Source organism: Armigeres subalbatus, chromosome 1 (genome assembly GCF_024139115.2).
Source record: "Armigeres subalbatus isolate Guangzhou_Male chromosome 1, GZ_Asu_2, whole genome shotgun sequence".
Taxonomy (NCBI): Eukaryota; Metazoa; Arthropoda; class Insecta; order Diptera; family Culicidae; genus Armigeres; species Armigeres subalbatus.
Genome location: NC_085139.1, coordinates 239533405 through 239552407, shown reverse-complemented (window position 1 = coordinate 239552407; position 19003 = coordinate 239533405). Strand labels below are relative to the sequence as shown.

Genomic DNA, 19003 nt, shown 5'->3' with positions numbered 1-19003 from the left:
CTTGTCACTTTTATTCAAAAGAGGGGATATCGACGAAGAGAATTCTCTCTTGCAACATTCACCCTTTTACCAGATAGAGCATGATTTTTCGTATTAAAGAATGTCAGCAGTGCCGACTGGGATTGAACCAAGGCCTACAGGAGAAGAATAAGTAGCATAGTAAAAGCAAATTGTAAAAAATGTGGCAAATTGTGTAAATTTGATGAATCTAGTGAATGAAAAAGTAGCAAAATAAGTAAATTGATGAATAATAAATTGAACAAATTTGACAATTTGAGTAAGTTAAATAATGACTTTAACAAGTTGATTTGCGCTGCTTGAGATATATAACAGCATAAAACACACGCTCAGATTATCGGAACAAAGTCGCGTATTTGAGCAAAAGCAAAAAACAGTCAGATTAACATAAACGAAAATATCCCGTAGCTGTTATCATTTCCCCTCGCAGGATAAATGATAGCTTCAGTAGCCGCTTCCATCCGTGAGAACATACTTACAGCGTGTTTTCTCGCTTTGCATAACAATCACGTCTTGGTAGGTAATAGTGAGCACTCCGATTTGCATGTACACATCAGTCTCAATTACGTAAACCGGAGGGATTTGCAGGGATTTTAAGCAGAACGTTCGTTCATCCATATCGGAAAGGAAGGGCGAAGATGGCATGTGTGCCATTAACCAGTTTATCAGTGTTAACAATGGAAACGAACCCACTTGGTGACATGAGTCACGTGCGTAGTCAAGTAATTGCGTTTAATAGGGAACGTCGCTCGATAGCGTGATGCCCTTTCGGGTCTAGTGAGTCAAGAGGTAGGTAGATCACGAATCTTGTGGTGATTGCCGTCACGTACCACACGTTGCCCCGGCATTCCGAGAGAAAACATCGTACTATGTACTGACAATGTTCCAAATTCCACTCGCTACGTAGCGCAACACAGACAAAGTAGAAGAAGCCAACCTTGGTAAAAAGCGATCTCTATCGCAATTTATGCAAATGGAGTATTCTCTTTAGCGCAGGTGACGAGGAGAACGTGAGCTTGGCTGAAAGAACGATGAGAAGACGACGGGAAATTGATTTGCTTAATAAATTACGGAGAGTCATCACGCAAAGCTCCCATCAGCAGTGAAGTGGCGGGACAGATACTGCATTCCGACGAAGAAGGAACTTTTGGGAACTCACGTCTAAGTGCATCAATCTTGGTAGCTGCTAGGATAAGAGCTTTGGCGCATGGAATACATTTTCAAGGTTCGCGTGGAGTTTGAATTGGTAACATTAATTTTAGTATTAAGCATTATTAATGGTATGGCTGTCTCATGACATACCGATATAAAGGCGCCTTGTTGAGAATCGTTACTGTTTGGGATATTTTTTTATTTTGTATTTGAAAGATAATTGATTACGATTATGATTGGTCGGAGTCGGTTATCCGGAAATTCAATAAATGAACACTTCCGAGTAAATCATGTTCTCGTTTCACCTGTTACTGATTATCCATTTACACTAATAACAAACTCAGATGAAAATGATTTATTTGCCAAAATTAATCAAATGGTAAATTGTAACGAAAATGATCCAACTTTAAAATCTTTGATTTATCTACTGTAATAGAATCGCAACTAGCTCAGGTTTAATATTAACGATTACGATATTGAAATTTAAAACTTGAGCATTTGGTCTTTAACCCTTTCAGGACGACTTTTTACATGGATTTAACGTACAGATTTGGATTTTTTCGCTCGATACTGCCACAACTAATGTAGAAAGAACTAAAAAGGTGTTGCGATATTTTTTTTCGGCTGTCCAAACTGTTGACAAGTCGTCAAGTACGAGACACTGAAGATGACCTTACTGTTGAGATCGAAATACGTATCTGTCAAAGTACAATCAAGTGATGGAATTAAATGGAATAGTACAAACTCGTCTTATGACAAGTCACTCATTATGTTTACTAGCTGCTACAGACCTTGTCGGTTCTCCAAAACGGCCGGAAGTTAAAAATATACAATCCACTTGATCAACCAAGTCCTGAACGATGTATACGTGGATCGCTAAACATCCCAGCAGGTTAATTGAGCCGAAAGGTCACTCAACACTTTTACAAGCTACTGCAGACCTTCATACAGATTCTTCAAACCGGCCTGGGGTTCAAAACGTGCAATCTACCCGATCATCCAAGTCCTGAACGATGTATCCGTTTAGCGCTAAACATTACAGCAGGTTCATTGAGCTGATACGATTTCATTCATTATTTTTACAAACTACAATAGCCTTTCCATGATTCGATGTTCGCGTTGCTCTCTTCATATATACAGCTGGCCTATGCGCACAAGGAGCAACTGGCTTCAGTTTTCTTGGATATTGAGGGCGCTTTTGATTCTGTTTCCATAGAAGTACTGTCGGAAAATCTGCACAGTAGTGGATTACCCGTTATTTTGAATAATTTCTTGTACAATTTATTGTCAGTAAAACACATGAACTTTACTCTCGGCACTCTGACAACTTCCAGAAATAGCTACATGGGCCTTCCCCAAGGATCATGTCTAAGTCCCTTGCTTTACAATTTCTATGTTAAAGATATTGACAATTGTTTGGAAGGACAATGCACGCTTAGACATCTTGCAGATGATGCCGTGATCTCCCTAAGAGGTTCATCTGCAAATGTCCTGCAAAGACCATTGCGAAATTCCCTAAATAACCTGACTGTTTGGGCCAGACATTTAGGGATCGAGTTCTCTCCGCAAAAATTCAATTGGTAGTGTTTACTAAGAAGCGGTACCCAGCTCAACTGGAACTAAAGCTGTTGAAAGATGACATGAGCCAATCTTTATCTTCTAAATACCTTGGGGTCTGGTTTGATTCCAAGTGTACCTGGAAAACCCATATTGATTATTTGTTAGAGAAATGCCGAAAAAGGATCCATTTTCTCCGTTCTATCTCCGGAACTTGGTGGGGCGCTCACCCGGAAGACCTCATCAAACTATATAAAACGACTATTCTCTCTGTTTTAGAGTATGGCTCTTTCTGCTTCCTCTCAGCAGCTGAGTGCCACCTAATCAAATTGGAACGAATTCAATATCGTTGTTTGCGTATTGCTCTTGGCTGTATGCATTCAACGCATAACATGAGCCTGGAGGTGCTTGCTGGAGTCACTCCTTTAAAGCACCGTTACTGGGAGCTCTCACTTAGAATACTGATCAAATGGGGAACAAGTAACACACTTGTATTAGAAAACTTCGATAATATGCTTGAACTGGCTCATCGTTCAAGATACCTGCGAGTCTATCTCAACTACATATCGACAGATCTCTGTCTTCCATGTTATAATCCACCTCGAGTTCACTTCGTCAACGACAGTTCCTCAATTGAATACGATCTGTCCATGAAATACGCTATTCAAGGAATACCAGATCATCTTCGACAAATATCTATCCCTTCCATTTTTTCTGAAAAATATGAACATGTCAATTGCAATAACAGATATTTCACTGATGGTTCTCGCATTAACGGATCCACTGGCTTCGGTGTTTTCAACGTAAATTCAACCACCTTCCGAAAACTTCAAGAACCGTGTTCGGTTTATGTTGCTGAGCTGGCAGCAATTAATTTCGCTTTGGGGATAATTTCCGATCAGCCCGTAGACCATTATTTCATCTTCTCGGATAGTCTTAGTTCTATCGAGGCACTCCGGTCGATGAAACCTGTTAAGCACGCATCTTACTTTCTTACAACTGTAAAAGAGCAGATGCGTGATTTGGTCGAAAGATCAAGAAAGATTCAAGATTACCTTTGCTTGGGTCCCTTCTCACTGCTCAATCTACGGCAATGAGAAGGCAGACTCGCTGGCAAAGGTGGGCGCACAGGAAGGTGAAGTTTATGAAAGACAAATCTCGAACAACGAGTTTTTCCCATTAGTCCGTCAGAGTACTCTTCAAAATTGGCAAATGATTTGGTCACACAATGAACTTGGACGGTGGCTGTTTTCTATAGTTCCTAAAGTTTCTGGGCGAGCGTGGTTCAGGGGTGAGGACTTAAGCCGAGGCTTCATTGGCGCGATGGCGAGACTTATGTCCAATAACTATTCACTAAACGCACGCCTCTATAGAATAAACCTGGTCGACAGCAACCTATGTAGGTGTGGAGCCGGTTACGATGATATAGATCACGTAGTTTGGTATTACTCGGCAAACGATGCCTACAGAGAGCAGCTATTGGATACCCTTGTGGCCCAAGGTAAACAATCCTACAGGGAAGTAAGAGGTGTTCTGGGGGATCGCGATGTGGTTTATATGCAGGCCATCTATGCCTTTCTTGGCTCGTCTAACATAAAAGTCTAATTCCCCAATTTTTTGTCTCGTTTTTGTTTTGTTTTTGTCTTATTGTTCTGTGTAATACGAAGCTATGGCCATCCGGAAGATTCTCCCTGACGAACCACAACTCGAGCCCGACGCTACGCCATACCGTTAATGACGTCAAATACCCGGATGAGCAGCTGTAATACCTCAAACCTAAATCCCAACCTAGTCCGTCCTGAAATTACGCAATCTAACCTTGAGTCGCCACGAGTATCTTGGTCTATACCCTTTCCCCTTACTAACTGTTGATAATAAGATGATATCGATTGTAAATATCATAAAGTCTCGGCTCCATTAAGTGTTATACACGCCTGAGCCTGTCAAATAAACGCAATAGATAAAAAAAAAATGATTCGATGTTCAATGACTCGATATCGACTCGTGGAAGCAAATGATGCAGTACTAAAAATATTTTCTCGGTTACTCTGATGGTTCTTTCGAAACAATTTCCAAGGAACTTCTATTCCACATCTTGATGTATGCTTGGGTCTATGGTCCTTTCATTGGCGACTCATAGAAGATCGACTGTATTATAGACCCTTTTTGGGGCTCGAACGTGTGATCTATCCAATGAACAAACTTATGAATGGTGTATGATATGATATCCCAGTAGGTTTATTGAGTTGATATGATTTCAATCATTATTCATACAAGCTACTACAGACCTTTTAGGTTCACCAAATCGTTAAGGAATTCATAACGATTGAACTACTTGATCATCCAAGTCCGTGTCATTGTGCATCTTGAATCAAGATCATTTTGGAGCACCGTCGACATTGGATCTCATATTCATGGAAATAACATTGGGTAAATACCGAAGATGAGGATATTGCGAAAGTCTTGATTGATTTGGTAGATACTATGAACTAAACTCAAGAATATTTTGGAGCAACTTGAAGATCCCGTGTTTTTTTTTTTTGTCTGTCATTTTAGCTCGGACCTAGTTGATCCATCTCGCTCTGAAGATCCCGTGCTCAAGAAAATTGGATTTGCATCGGATATGCTTATTGAACCAGATTGGGTGTATACCGACGATGATGACATTGCAAAAGTCTTAATGGATCTTATATATACCGTGGGCTCAGCTCCAAAACATCTTGGAGTACCTTGAGCATCAAGAAAATTGGATTTGCTTGATGCGTTTATGCCTATTGAACCAGATTGGATATATACCAACGTTGAGCACATTGTAAAAGCCTTGATTGATCTAATAGATACCGTGGGTTGAACTCCAGAACGTTTTGGAGTACCTTGAACCTCAATAAAATTGGATTTGAATGCGTATGTGCTTATTGAACCAGATTGGGTGTATACCGACGATGAGGATATTGTAAAAGCCTTGATAGATTTGATAGATACTGTGGACTGATCTCCAGAACGTTTTGGAGTACTTTGAGCATCTCGTTTATAAGAAAATTGGGTTTGCATCATGCGTATATGCTTAGCTTATTGAACCGCGTTGGGTCTACACCGACGTTGAGGACACTGCCAAAGTCTTGATTGATCCAGTAGGTATCGTGGGCTGAACTCGAGAACGTTTTGGAGTACCTTGACCATTTCGTACTCCTGAAAACTATCACAGGCATAACCTTCAGTATGGCTTAATTTGTCTGAGTATTCAGAACTATCACACAATGTGATTTGTGATTCAAACATATCAGATTCATTTGAATGCTTTCAGAAGCGAGATCTTCCCAAAGTTTCGGATATCTGAGTCTTCAGGGACCCTTCACTCTTTTTGTGATTTTTTACAGCCAATTTAAAACGCTGGACATATATGATCCATCCGTCCTGTCTGTGTTGATCTTTGTTTATAATTAAGTTAAAAAGATAAAAAAAAAAACAGATTAATCCACCTAACGTTGGTGGTGCATTCCTCGCATTTAGTTAAGACACCAACCTTATATGGGGCATTCATGGTTCGATGTACCATTTTCGTCATAACTTTTAATCGCAATGACCGATCGTTTTCAAATTCAACAGTGATCTTTGTCTCCTGTCGAATAAAACTTGTTGCGAGGAAATCAGTTAAGGATTACTGTGCAAACAGTTGTCTAATGTTTTTAAACTTTTGTGCACACATACACACACATACACACATATACGGACAGGCAGACATGTGTTCAGTTCGTCGAGCTGAGTCGAAATGGGTCTCGGAGGCTTCTATAAAAAGTTCGTTTTCAGAGAGAAATCATAGCCTTTCGGTACAATTTCGTTGTACGATAAAGGCACAAACCTTCCGTCCTGAAAGGGTTAAAGGATGACATTTTTTCTTGTATCCGTAAAATGTCTTCCATTCTGGGCATATCAAAATTTTAACTCAGCTACAGTTACTCGATATTGAAGGGACCATCAAGTTAGGGGCCGTACACTTATTACGTAAGCAGTTTTTCTGGGTTTTCAAACCCTCCCTCCCCCCACGTAAGATTTCTCCCATACATTTTTTTATTTATATGGAGCGTAAGAAAATGTAGACTTGGACGAAAAATGTCGTTAAAATTTGTTTCCTTATTTAAGTAAAATTCGAAATTAGGTGTTCGAAGTACAGAGTTGAGAGAAGTGATTACTGAGAAATGAAAGTGAGTCCTAAGTAACAACAAGTGAATAGTGAGAAGTGAGATGTGATAGTTTTGAAGTGATAAATAGGAAGTGAGTAGTGGCGAAATAGAAGCAAGAGGTGAGAAGTGAGAAGAGAAAGATGATAATTAAAATGTGGAAAGCAAGATGTTAAGATGTAAATGAACCGGTGCCAGCGAAAGTGGTACATAAACCATTTTTGTCGATTTTGTGTTTATTACACCAACGGCTTCTGGTAGCAAAGATCTAGTAAGGGAATGACGAAAAAGTGATTTTTGACAAATAAATCTGGATATATGCACTTTTTAATTTCTGGTATATATCACAATGGCAATTTCGTTGCCAGGAAAAGTGGTACATGTACAGTTCTACCCACTAAAATCAGCTTATTGAAAAGAAAATTTGACAACATGGATGTTTCCGCAACAGATTTTAACACTATTTTGAATTTCAAGATGGTTTACCGCCGATTAAAATAATTTTATTAATGTACATGTACCACTTTTACTGGCAACGTTTTTGGGTTTCTGTTGCATTTTGTTCCCATTAATAGTGGTACATGTGCATTTTGTTCCAACCAACTTGAAATTTGTCAAGAAACTTCACACATTTTGTATTACTACCTTTAGGCACATCAGTCATAACATGTTGGCACAGTTGAGTTGCAGAAAATTGCAAATTTGAATTTTATTTTTGAAGTTTTTGGAAAAATGCGTCTCCTGTAAAATTTACTCAATGTAACATGTACCACTTTCGCTGGCACCGGTTCAAATGGTGAGATATACACCCAGGTTTTTTTTACACGGTTTGGTTTTGGTCGTTTAAGACCTTCAGCGTCAATGAAGCAATGAGTTAACCCCACGAAAAAATTCACAAAAAATCAAAGAAAATTCAGGGGGTATTTCAAAATCTTTGAAAGTTTAGGTTAACCGAGAAATTAATGAATTCCAACCGCGTAAAAAAAAACCTGGGTGTAAGCCAAAAGAAGGGAAGAGAAAGAATAAGGAAGAAGGAAAAGGAAAATGAAAGAACAAGATTGAAGGAATATGAAACAAGGAAGAAGAAAGACGGAAGATTGAAGTAGGAGGAAAGAAGGAACAAAAAGAACTAAGGAAGATGGGAAGAGAAAGAAAAAAGGAAGAAGGAAAAAGGAAAAATATGGATGAAGAAAGAAGGGAAGAGACAGAACAGTGATGAAAGAAGAAAGGAAAAGAAAAAATAAGGATGAAGGAAGTAAGAAAGGGGGCAGCAGGGGCTATGTCCAAGGGCTTGACGATCCCTCCACAGGCCATCTGCGAGTTGTGATGTCTGCCTAGGATGTGGTAAGGTTTGACAGTGGGCTCTGTTAAACTTCTTTAAAAAGTTGCATGTATCCGCAAGTAGGCTTCGCCAAAGCGACCGTGTGTCGCTCAAGGCGCTTATAAAAACAACCATTACGAACGACATTGAAGATAATACGATTGGATATAATTAGCAACGACCTAGGGGACGAATAAAGGATCGCAGCAGGAAATCTGCTGGACAAGACAGAGAGTGTGGAAAAGCAGGCATCGAGCGGATACCTTCTACCAAAGCTGTGGTACTATCTACGAGCTGGGAACCGGCTTCATAGTTTTGGGCAAGATGTGCTAACGCGTGATTGGGTGGCAGCTATTCAACGCAAGGATGAGCAATCTGAGGATAAAAGGCCGTTTTTCAACTATAGCATCATCAACGTGTACTGCCCACAGAAGAAGACCCGACGACGATAAAAAGCGTTCTATGCACAGCTGGAGCAGAGATACGATGGATGTCCACTGGGGGACGGTAGGAAGTGAGACCGGTCATCGAACCGGATCGTCTGCATACCGCATCGAATGACAACGGCCAACGATGCATAAACTTTGCAGCCTCCCGCAGAATGGTAGTCCGAAACACTTTCTTCTCCCCCGCAAGAATATCCACAAGGCTACATGGAAACAGAAAACCAATTCGACCACGTTCTAATCGACGGTAAATTCTTCTCCGACATCACGAACGTACGCACTTGCCTAGCACTAGCAGTCGATGAAAGTATAGGCAATTCTCCTGCCACTGCAACGTTGAAGAAAGATTTCTACGTTGACGACTATATTGGAGGTGCGGCAAACGTAGAGGGAGCGATAGTTCTACGGGAAGACCTAACATCGTTGATGGTCAAAGGGGGTTTTCCTATTCGTAAATAATGTCCGAACTACTCTGAAGTTTTGGCTGATATTCCTAAGGATCAATTAGGAACTAATCTCAACAGTACTTTTGATTTGAGTCCGGAAGAAAAAGATAAAACTTTAGGCATCACATGGGAACCTAGAGCGGACCAACTCCACTTCCTATTCAACGTAAACAACGAAGGACGTGATTGGACTAGACGGAGTATTTTGTCTGCGATAGCGAAGCTGTTTGATCCGCTCGGATTGATTTCTCCCGTGGTGGTGACTGCGAAAATAATAATGCAGGAGTTAGCGCTGCTGCAGTCCGGATGGGATGAACCGGTTCCAGCGCAGCTAGAGCGGAAATGGAAGGAATTTCATCGTCACCTATCTCTTCAGAATCTTCAGTCTTCAGAGACTACGCCAACGGAAGTGGATATCAAACCTCGCATTACTAATCAAGCCAATGTCACGTCGATTAAATCGAACTCCATATTTTCTGTGCGGTCGACACTGCTACCGCTAGTCAGGATAGTAGCACGGTGCTTTAGAATTTCGTCCAACTGTCGAAAAGCAGATCAACGGAAACTTCCGTACTTTTTACCGTGCGGGAGATCAACAAGGCTAAATTCTCAAATCCTTGAAGAAAACGTAACGTGTCGTCGAAATCATCTCTTTAAACTTATTGGACCATTCGTGGATAAGGAAGGCGTTATAAGAGTGGGTGGCCGATTGCGTCACTCTCTCGAGGATTACTCAGTGCGACACCCAGCAGTTCTCCCACAATCGCACGTTCTCATGCACATGCTCATCAATTTTTATCATCAACAAATTCATCACGGAGGACATCAAGCAACTCTCGTTGTAATGCGACAAGAGTTTTGGCCAATTCATGGTAAAAGAGCTGTGTCTTCTGCCCTTTGAAAATGCCAGCGCTGCTTTCGCTTCAACCCTAAGCCAACCCAGCAGCCGATGGGGCAACTACCTCCGCTCGAGTGCGTCCCGCCCGACCGATTTAAAAACTGGCATCAACTACTGCGAGCCATTCTATCTTAAGTCGTACCATCGACGAGCTGCTCCACCAAAAGTCTACATAGCAGTATTCGTCTGTTTTACAACAAAAGCGATTCATTTGGAGCTGGTGATGGACCTGTCGACAGCTGGTTTTATTTCGGCGCTCCGCAGATTCATCGTGCACCACGGAAGGCCGCACGAGATACACTCGGACAATGCCACGAATTTTCAAGGATCAAACATTCATTTCGGAGGATTATGGGAAGTAGCAGTCCGCTCCGCCAAAATTGCCCTCAAAAAGGAAATCGGATCCACTCAGCTGACGCACGAAAACTTCTGTACTCTTTTAGTACAAATTGCAGCTGCCCTAAACTCAAGGCCCTTAGTCCATTGTCCGATGACCCCACTGTTATAAATGCCCACACACCAGCCCATTTTTGATCGGTACGTCAATGAATGCCGTCCTTGACACCGACCTAACAGCCATACCCTCAAACCGCCTCACCCACTATCAGCAACGACAGCAGATGTTCCAACGGTACTGGCAGCGTTGGAGCCAAGAGTACCTTACTGGTCTTCAACAGGTGAGCAAGTACAGTGGCCTTTGGCAAGGATAACCGAGATACACCCTGGCGATGACGGGTGGTGCGCGTAGTCACGGTCAGAAAAGTCAATGGGACCTACTACAGGCGTGCTGTAAATCGAATATTTCCTCTACCGGATGATACCGTTGATACTAATAAAGATTGTTAGATGTTAGTTTTGTGATTTTGTTAGTAATGGTTGAAACAAGTTTCAAGGGGGCCGATAATGTTAGTAGATTTGTTAGTGAAATTTGTTAGTTAATTAGTACAATTAGTGAGCTAGTAAATTAGTAAAATAATTTCCTCTGTAAAACCATGGAACACCCTAATCTGTTATACACATACATACATACATACTCATACACAAGCACAACACATTACACTAGATTGTTAATACCATTGTAACACTCAACACATGTACAAAACACGAAAAGGTACCGGTCAGTAAATACTGGACCGAGCAATAGTCAGTAGTAGCTAACCGATAGCCGGTGAGAAAGCACCAATAAAGGCCTATTCTCATTGCGGCCGGGCCGGGGTGAGAAATCTTTCGTTTTTATACTGGAATATTTCCCAGTTTACATTGCGCCGGGTTATCCCGGCTGGGTGAACTGTATGCATGCACACTAATAATATTCGAATAGAAAACGAACGTCAAATTAAATTAACGAAAACAAAACAAATTTACACATAAAGGCGATGGTACCTTTCTCGAAAATTATAAAATGTTATGAGAAAAGCAGTTTGGTGGGGTCGAAATCGCGCTTTAGACAGATTTATTAGTTTCACCAATTCGCATTTATTTGAATTCAATTTAATGCAATGAAATGTTCTGATATCCACATAAAAGCGAATTAAATTATTCCACAAAGAACTCATCTGTATTAAAAGACTCCTCTGGAAATTCCTTCCAATTTTCTCTGAAAATTCTTCTTGAGAAAATTTCACTTGAAATGCTTTCATAAATTCCTTTGGCAATTGCTTGGGGAATTCTTAGAATTCCTCCGTAAACTCCTCTAGAAATTCCTTCCGGAATTCCTCTGAGTATTTATCCGGGAGCTTCTCTGGTAGATCATCCGAAAATTCATATGGAAATTCTTCCTAAATTTCTCTGGCATCTGTCCCAGAAATTCCATCGAGCATTCTTGAAATGTCTGCTTAAATTCCCGTACTTCTCCGAGAACTCCACTGGGATTCACCTGGTAGTCCTTCCAGAATTAACTAAGGAATTCCCGCAATAGTTCCCAGATTTGGGAAAAAATTCCGGAGCAAATGCAATTTGAGAGGAATTCCTGAAAGAATTCGTCTGAAAACCACCCCCACTATTTTCTCTAGGAATTCTTTCTGAGTTTTTCTGGCATTTGCTACGAGAATTCCTTCCAAAATTCCTCTGAAAATTTGTCAAAGAAATTATTCATGAAACTACACGGGGAATTCTTCGGGAATATCTCTGGAATAATTCTTACAGGAATTCCCGGACAAATTTGCGAAGGAAGGAGGAATTCCTAGAATTTCCAAGGGAACTTTAAGAATAACCGAAGGAATTCTAAGAAAAATTTATCTTAGCAGATGAATTTTAGGAATTTTCTGAGCAAAAGAATTTTCCCAAAGGAATTCCCGAAGAAATTCCCAAAGCAATTCCCGAAAAAAATTCCAGTGAAATTGCCCAAAGGAATTCCTAAAGGAATTTCCAAAGGAATTCCCAAAGGAATTCCCAATGGAATTCCCAGGGGCATTTTCAAAAAGAATTCCCAGAGGAATTCTCAAAGGAATTCCCAGAAGAATTCCCAAAGGAATTCCCAGAGAAATTTCCAAGGGAATTCCAAGAGGAATTCCCAAAAAAAATCCCACAGGAATTTAAAAAAATTATTCCCCGAGGAATTCCCAAAGGAATCCCCAGAGGAATTCCCAATAGAAATCCCAAAGGAATTTCCGGAGTAATTCTCAGAAGAATTCCCAAAGCAATACGTAGAGGAATTCTCAAACGCATTTCCGAGAAATTCCCAAAGGAATTCTCAGAGGAATTGTCGGAGAAATTTCCAAAGGAATACATGGAGGAATTCTCAAAAAAAATCCCAAAGGAATGTTGAAAATAAATTTAGCGTGCAATCCTCACCCCTCACAATCGATATAGACACACCATGACTCTTGTTGTGTTATCGAAGTTATTGTTTATAGAAAATGTAAATAAATAAGAATCGTTATTCGTTCGTGTAAAGTCCAACTGAGTGGTTGTTTTCTTTCTTCCGTTCCGACATTCCCGCTTCGCTTTATAAGTCCGCTGTGCGTTTGTTGTCCACTGTTGCGCGCTCTCCAACAAGGAATTCTCGTAGGAAATCCCGGAGAAATTACTGGATGAATTTTCTTGAAGGAATTTCCGGGGAAATTCGTGGAGAGATGGCCGGAGGAATTCTTGAAGGAATTTTTGGAGGAAGGTATTCCTGGATAAATTCCTGGGCGATTATCCGAAGGAATTCCTGGAGGAATTTGCGGAGAAGCTCCTGGAGAAATTATCGGAGGAATTCCTGGCGGATATTTCGAAGAAATTCCTTGAGAAATTTTCGGAGGAATCATCGGAGGAATTCCTGAAGGAACTTCCGCAGGAATTCCAGGAGAAATTTCCGGAGAAACTCCTGGAAAAATTATTGGGAAATTTTCAGAAGAACTACTGGAGGATTTTACGAAGTAGTTCCAGGAACAAAATCAAGAGGAATTCCTGGAGGATTTCCTGTAGAAATTTCCAGAGGAATTTCTAAAGCATTATCCAGAGGCATTTCTGGATGAATTCTTAAAGATATATTCGGAGGAATCGCTGGAGGAATTTCCAAAGGAATTCCTGGAGGAATTTCTAAAGGAATTCCTGGAGGAATTTCCAAAGGAATTTCTGGAGGAATTTCCAGAGGAATTCCTGGAGGAATTTCCAGAGGAATTCCTGGAGGAATTTCCAGAGGAATTCCTGGAGGAATTTCCAGAGGAATTCCTGGAGGAATTTCCAGAGGAATTCCTGGAGGAATTTCCAGAGGAATTCCTGGAAAAATTCAGGAGGAATTCCTGGAAGAATTTCGGAAGACTTCCTGGAAGATTTTCCGGAGGAATTCCTGGAGGAATTTCCAGAGGAATTCCTGGAGTAATTTCCAGAGGAATTCCTGGAGAAATTTTCGGAGGAATTCCTGGAGAATTTTCAGAGGAATTCCTGGAGGAATTTTCGAAGGAATTCTTAGAGGAATTTCCGGAGGAATTCCTGGAGGAATTTCCAGGGGAATTCCAGGAGGAATTTCCGGAGGAATTCCTGGAGGAATTTTCGGAGGATTTCCTGGATGAATTTCCAGACGAACTCCTATAAGATTTTCCAGAGGAATTCCTGGAGGAATTTCCAAAGGAATTCCTGGAGGAATTTTCAAAGGAATTCCTGGAGGTTTTACGGAGGAATTCCTGGAGGAATTAACAGAGGCTTTCCTGGAGAAATTTCCGGATGATTTCGTGGAGGAATACACGGAGGAATTCCCGGAGGGATTACTAGAGAAATTCCTGTAGGTATTTCAAGAGGAATTCCAGGAGGAATTTCTGGCGGAATTCCTGGAAGAATATCTAGGGGAAATCCTTGAAGGAATTCCTAGAAGAATTTTCAGTGGAATCCCTGGAGGAATTTGCGGTGGAATTCTTGGAAGTATTTCCAGAAAAATTACTGGAGGAATTCTTGAAGGAATTTCCTAAGGAAATCCTGAAGAATTTTCCTGAGTAATTCCTGGAGATATTTGCGGAAGAACTCCTGGAGGTATTTCTGGAAAAATTAGCGGAAGAAGTCTTGGAGGAATATCCGAAGGAATTCCTGGAAGAATTTCCGAAGGAATTCCTAGAAGAATTTTTAGAAGAATTTCTGAAAGGATTCCTGAAGGAATATCTGTAGGCCTTTCCGGAGGAATTCGACGGTTCACGACGGAAGCAATCCTGAAAAAATTCCAGGGGGATTCGTGGAGAAATTTCCAGAAAGATCAATAAAAGAATTCCTGAGGAGACTCTCGAAGGAATTTCTAAGAGACCTTCTTGAAGAATTTCTTATGGAGCTCCCGGAAGACTTTCTGGTGGATACCCTCGAGGAATTCCTGGAAAGATTATAGAAGGAATTCCCAGGAGGCATTCGCGGGAAAATTCTTCAAGGTGTTTTCGAAGGAATTGTTGGAATAATTGCAGGAAATTCGTGTCGGGGAACTCCTGGAAAAACTCCAGCAGCAAATCTCAGACGATTTTCTAGAGAAATCTCCTGGCGAATTTATGGAAAAAAAACCCAGATTAATCCACCTAGCGGTGATGGTGCCTTTCTCGTTTCTTTCGAGTGAGTAATTTCTACGCACTTTTGGTGAAAAAAAGTATTTTGACCATAACTTCTGAGCCTATAGTCCGGTCCGGCCAATTTTCAACAGGAAACAATGGGACCGGATTCTGCATCGAATGCAACTTCTTGCGAGCAAATCGGCTGAGGGTACATATGTGACTAAAATGAGTGAGATTTTGAAAAATGTATTTTGGCCATAACTCCATAGTCCGATTCCGCCAATTTTCAATACGAAACAATGGGACAAGATTCCGCGTCGAATGCAACTTGTTGCGAGAAAATCAGTTAAAGATAAGTGCCTGAAAAATGAGTGAGAATTTTGTACGTGTTTCTTATGTAAAAAAAATAATTTTGGCCATAGCTTCGAAACCCATGGTCCGATTGGGCCAATTTTCAATACGAAACAATTGGACAATATTCTACGTCGAATGAAACTTGTTGCGAGTAAATCAGCTAAGAGTAAGTGCCTAAAAAGTGAGTGAGAATTTTTCTTATAAAAAATATATTTTGGCCATAACTCCGAATCCCATAGTCCGATTCCGCCAATTTTGCAATAGGAAACAATGGGACAAGATTCTGCGTCGAATGCAACTTGTTGCGAGAAAATCCGTTAAAGATAAGTACCTGAAAAATGAGTGAGAATTTTGTACGTGTTCTTATGTACAAAAATGAATTTTGGCCACAACTTCTAAACCCATAGTCCGATTGGGCCAATTTTCAATACGAAACAATTGGGTAAGATTCTACGTCGAATGAAACCTGTTGCGAGAAAATCAGCTTAGAGTAAGTGCCTAAAAAGTGAATGAGAATTTTCTTATACATAAATATATTTTGGCCATAATTCCGAAGCCCATAGTCCGATTGGGCCAATTTTCAATACGAAACAATGGGACAAGATTCCGCGTCGAATGCAACTTGTTGCAAGCAAATCAGTTAAGGATAAGTACCTGAAAATGAGTGAGATTATTTTGCGCACACACACACACACATACACACACATATACACACACACACACATACACACACATACGCACACACACATACACACATACACACAGACATCACCTCAATTCGTCGAACTGAGTCGATCGGTATATAACACTATGGGTCTCCGGGACTCCAATCAAAAGTTCGTTTTGGAGCGAACATATAGCCTTTACGTATACTTTGTATACGATAAAGGCAAAAATCCTGAGAGAACTCACGGAAGTCTTTCTGGTGGAATTTCAGGAGGGATGCCAAGAGAGATTCCAGGATAAATTCCCGGAGACAGATTGGATTTTTTTTTATGGAGGAAAATTGGGTGCACCGGGAAATTATTTAAAAGAAATAGCAGAGAGCAGTGCGTGAATGAGTAGGCCATGGTCAATGGACTGGACTATTTTCGACTAGACTAGACAAAAAACTAGTGTTCAAAGTGAAAAATCATATCTATCAACTTTGCTGATTGCTTCCAAAATGAAAACAAAAACAAACTGTCAGTCTATGAAAAGCTTTCGTTGCTCACGCATACAATCACAAACAAAAAGTATGCTGCCCACCGAGCTGTTACCGGGGTGACAAAATATCGTCGGCAAGATTTTTTTGACAACCCCGGTGTCGGCCCGGGCATGGCACGGTGGATCAATGTGAACGATTGCATTGAAAATACATGCAATCAATTGAAAACATAACCCGACCGGGACCCGGCCCCGGCCCGGCACGGCGCAATGAGAATAGCGCTTAAAAGCTAAACCACACGCGCGCGATTTTTCTGTGCCAACAAAGAAAATGTGTATCAGTTGATAAATAAAGTGTGTATCTTTGCTAAAGCTTTTTTATAACGAAGAATTTAAGTGGGACGTGAAAGGAAGGTCCAGTTGGTGAACCAACTCCTTCTGACATATCCGGTGTGCACTACTTTCTTGGCGTCATATTTTTATTTATGTGTTATAAAGACCTCCGAAGTAAAAAATATGCTTAAATGTTCGGGATATTAATCAAAACGGTATTTTGAGGTGAATCAAGCGATTCACCGGATGAACGGAAATGATTAAATAATATATTTAAAATAGCAGCGCAGATACTTTTGGCGCAACTAAAACGAAATCGTAATAAATAACTGCTTTCTCAATGCTCCTCTCGAGTTCAATATAAATCCTTCATTAATGGGCGAGGAATAAATCTATTCTAATCTTATAGACTGAACTTGTCTAGTTGACCCAAGCCTAAATAAACCAGTGATACACATCCTTGATGTGACACGATAGCCCCGTTTAAAGAACGGCTGCTAGCTAATGCACTGCACACCAACGATACTTTGTCACTAATTTATGCGATCGTCACTCGACCACAAAACGAGATTGAGTCACGTATGAAACGAATGCCGGACCCACCACGAAATCCATTTTACTTTACGATTGCGGTCCTGTGCAACATAAACAGTTCTACATCCGCTTAACCCCAGAGCAGCATTAGTCCTACATGTAATGCGAAGGATCCCATGCCATGTGCGGATTCATAGCGCTCTGCACAGGTCGTTCTGCGAGCAAAGCATATCTACTCACCGTACTCGTCGTCATCGGACAGGGCCATCGCTTGCAGTCGCGAAATGGCTTGCTCCTCGAGCCGTTGCTCCTTGATGGTGGCGTCCAGTTCCTGGTCCGAGTCGGTTTCAGTGCAGTTGGACTGATTCCGGTTCACATCGTCGCCGCAGCCACCAGCACCAGCACCTCCACCCGCGCACCCGTTACCATTGCCGTAGTCGTCGTAGCTATCGTGCGAGAACAGATGCGAAGGGCAGCCATTTATCATCATCGTGGTCGTCGTTGTCGTGGCTGTGCTGCCAACAACTGCTTTGTTCTGATTTTTCACCAGGACATTGTTGTTGTTGTTATTGTTGTTCATGTTGCTGTTGTGGTGATGGCTGTTGTAGTTGCTCTCGTTTAATTCCTCATCCACATCAATCAGATTGTCGTTAAGCTCGGTCTCACGTCGAAGCGATTGAGCATCGTCGGATTCCACGCTGAGCCGGCCGTAAGCCCTCCGGGGTGGCCGTGAGCCGTTTTTATCTGGAAGGTAATAGACATGGTAGGAAAAAGACAGATATTGACATTAGATCCAACAGTGGAACATTATAGGCATCAGTATCATTCGGCAGTAAAAAGATAGGGAATAGGGTGTCGCTATTTTCGGGAGATCTATTTTCAAAGGGAATCTAGTTTGGATATCGATTTTGTTTTTGGCCAAGGTGGATACCCTAATCCGAAGATTAAAGAGCACATTGTGATGATGACAGCAAGGTAAACGTTTAACGGGCAACCAGGGATTACGAGATTCGATCCGCCTTGGACGATTGAGGTACGTGACGGTCAAATTTTTATGGCTAACTATAATCTGTACGACTTCCGGCAGAGGATATAACATTTGCTTCCGACGTTTGTTCCATTAGGTTGACATGTACTGTCCGCGTTAGTTCCTTCTTCCATGGTTGAACAGTTCATATAATGTAGGAAAGTTTTTTTGCACTGGGAAAAGCCCTCAGATAATGAGATACCATTAGCTCGATACAGGTCGGTCTCGCTAATTACATAGCATGATTTTTTGTTGACGGTTACTTTATTCTTTGTCGTCATGAAAAGGTAAAACAGTTGAGTTTTTTACTCTACCCTTTTCTTTTTTTACTCCACTCAACATTCGGGTTCTCAAGGTGACAAAGGTATATGCTAATGTTCAAAATGAATTAATTGAGTATCTTTTTAATTTTTCAAGTTTTTTCTCGAAGCTATTCAAATAAAATGGACCAGGTAAAGGAGAAATGTAAAATTTTTGTGTCTAAAGAGATGTAAAAGTTAAAGAGCTACAGTCTTTCGAATCTACTTCGTTGGATAATTAAGCTTAGTTGGATAAACAAAATAGTTGATCTAACGATTGTGAGTCATGTCATAACTTCGGACGCGTACAGATTGCTTGCTAGATCTCACTTCAGTGGAAATAGA

General features: G+C 40.9%; 1 protein-coding gene across 3 annotated transcripts in view; it reads right to left on the bottom strand.

Annotated features, from left to right (window-relative positions):
* Positions 1–19003, bottom strand: part of LOC134212017 (transcription factor mef2A) — a 356530-nt gene that overhangs the window by 147615 nt on the left and 189912 nt on the right. For all 3 annotated transcript variants that reach the window (XM_062689518.1, XM_062689510.1, XM_062689500.1), the window contains exon 3: positions 17573–18076. In XM_062689518.1, coding sequence (XP_062545502.1) covers positions 17573–18076 — 504 coding nt within the window. The remainder of the gene's footprint in view (positions 1–17572; positions 18077–19003) is intronic.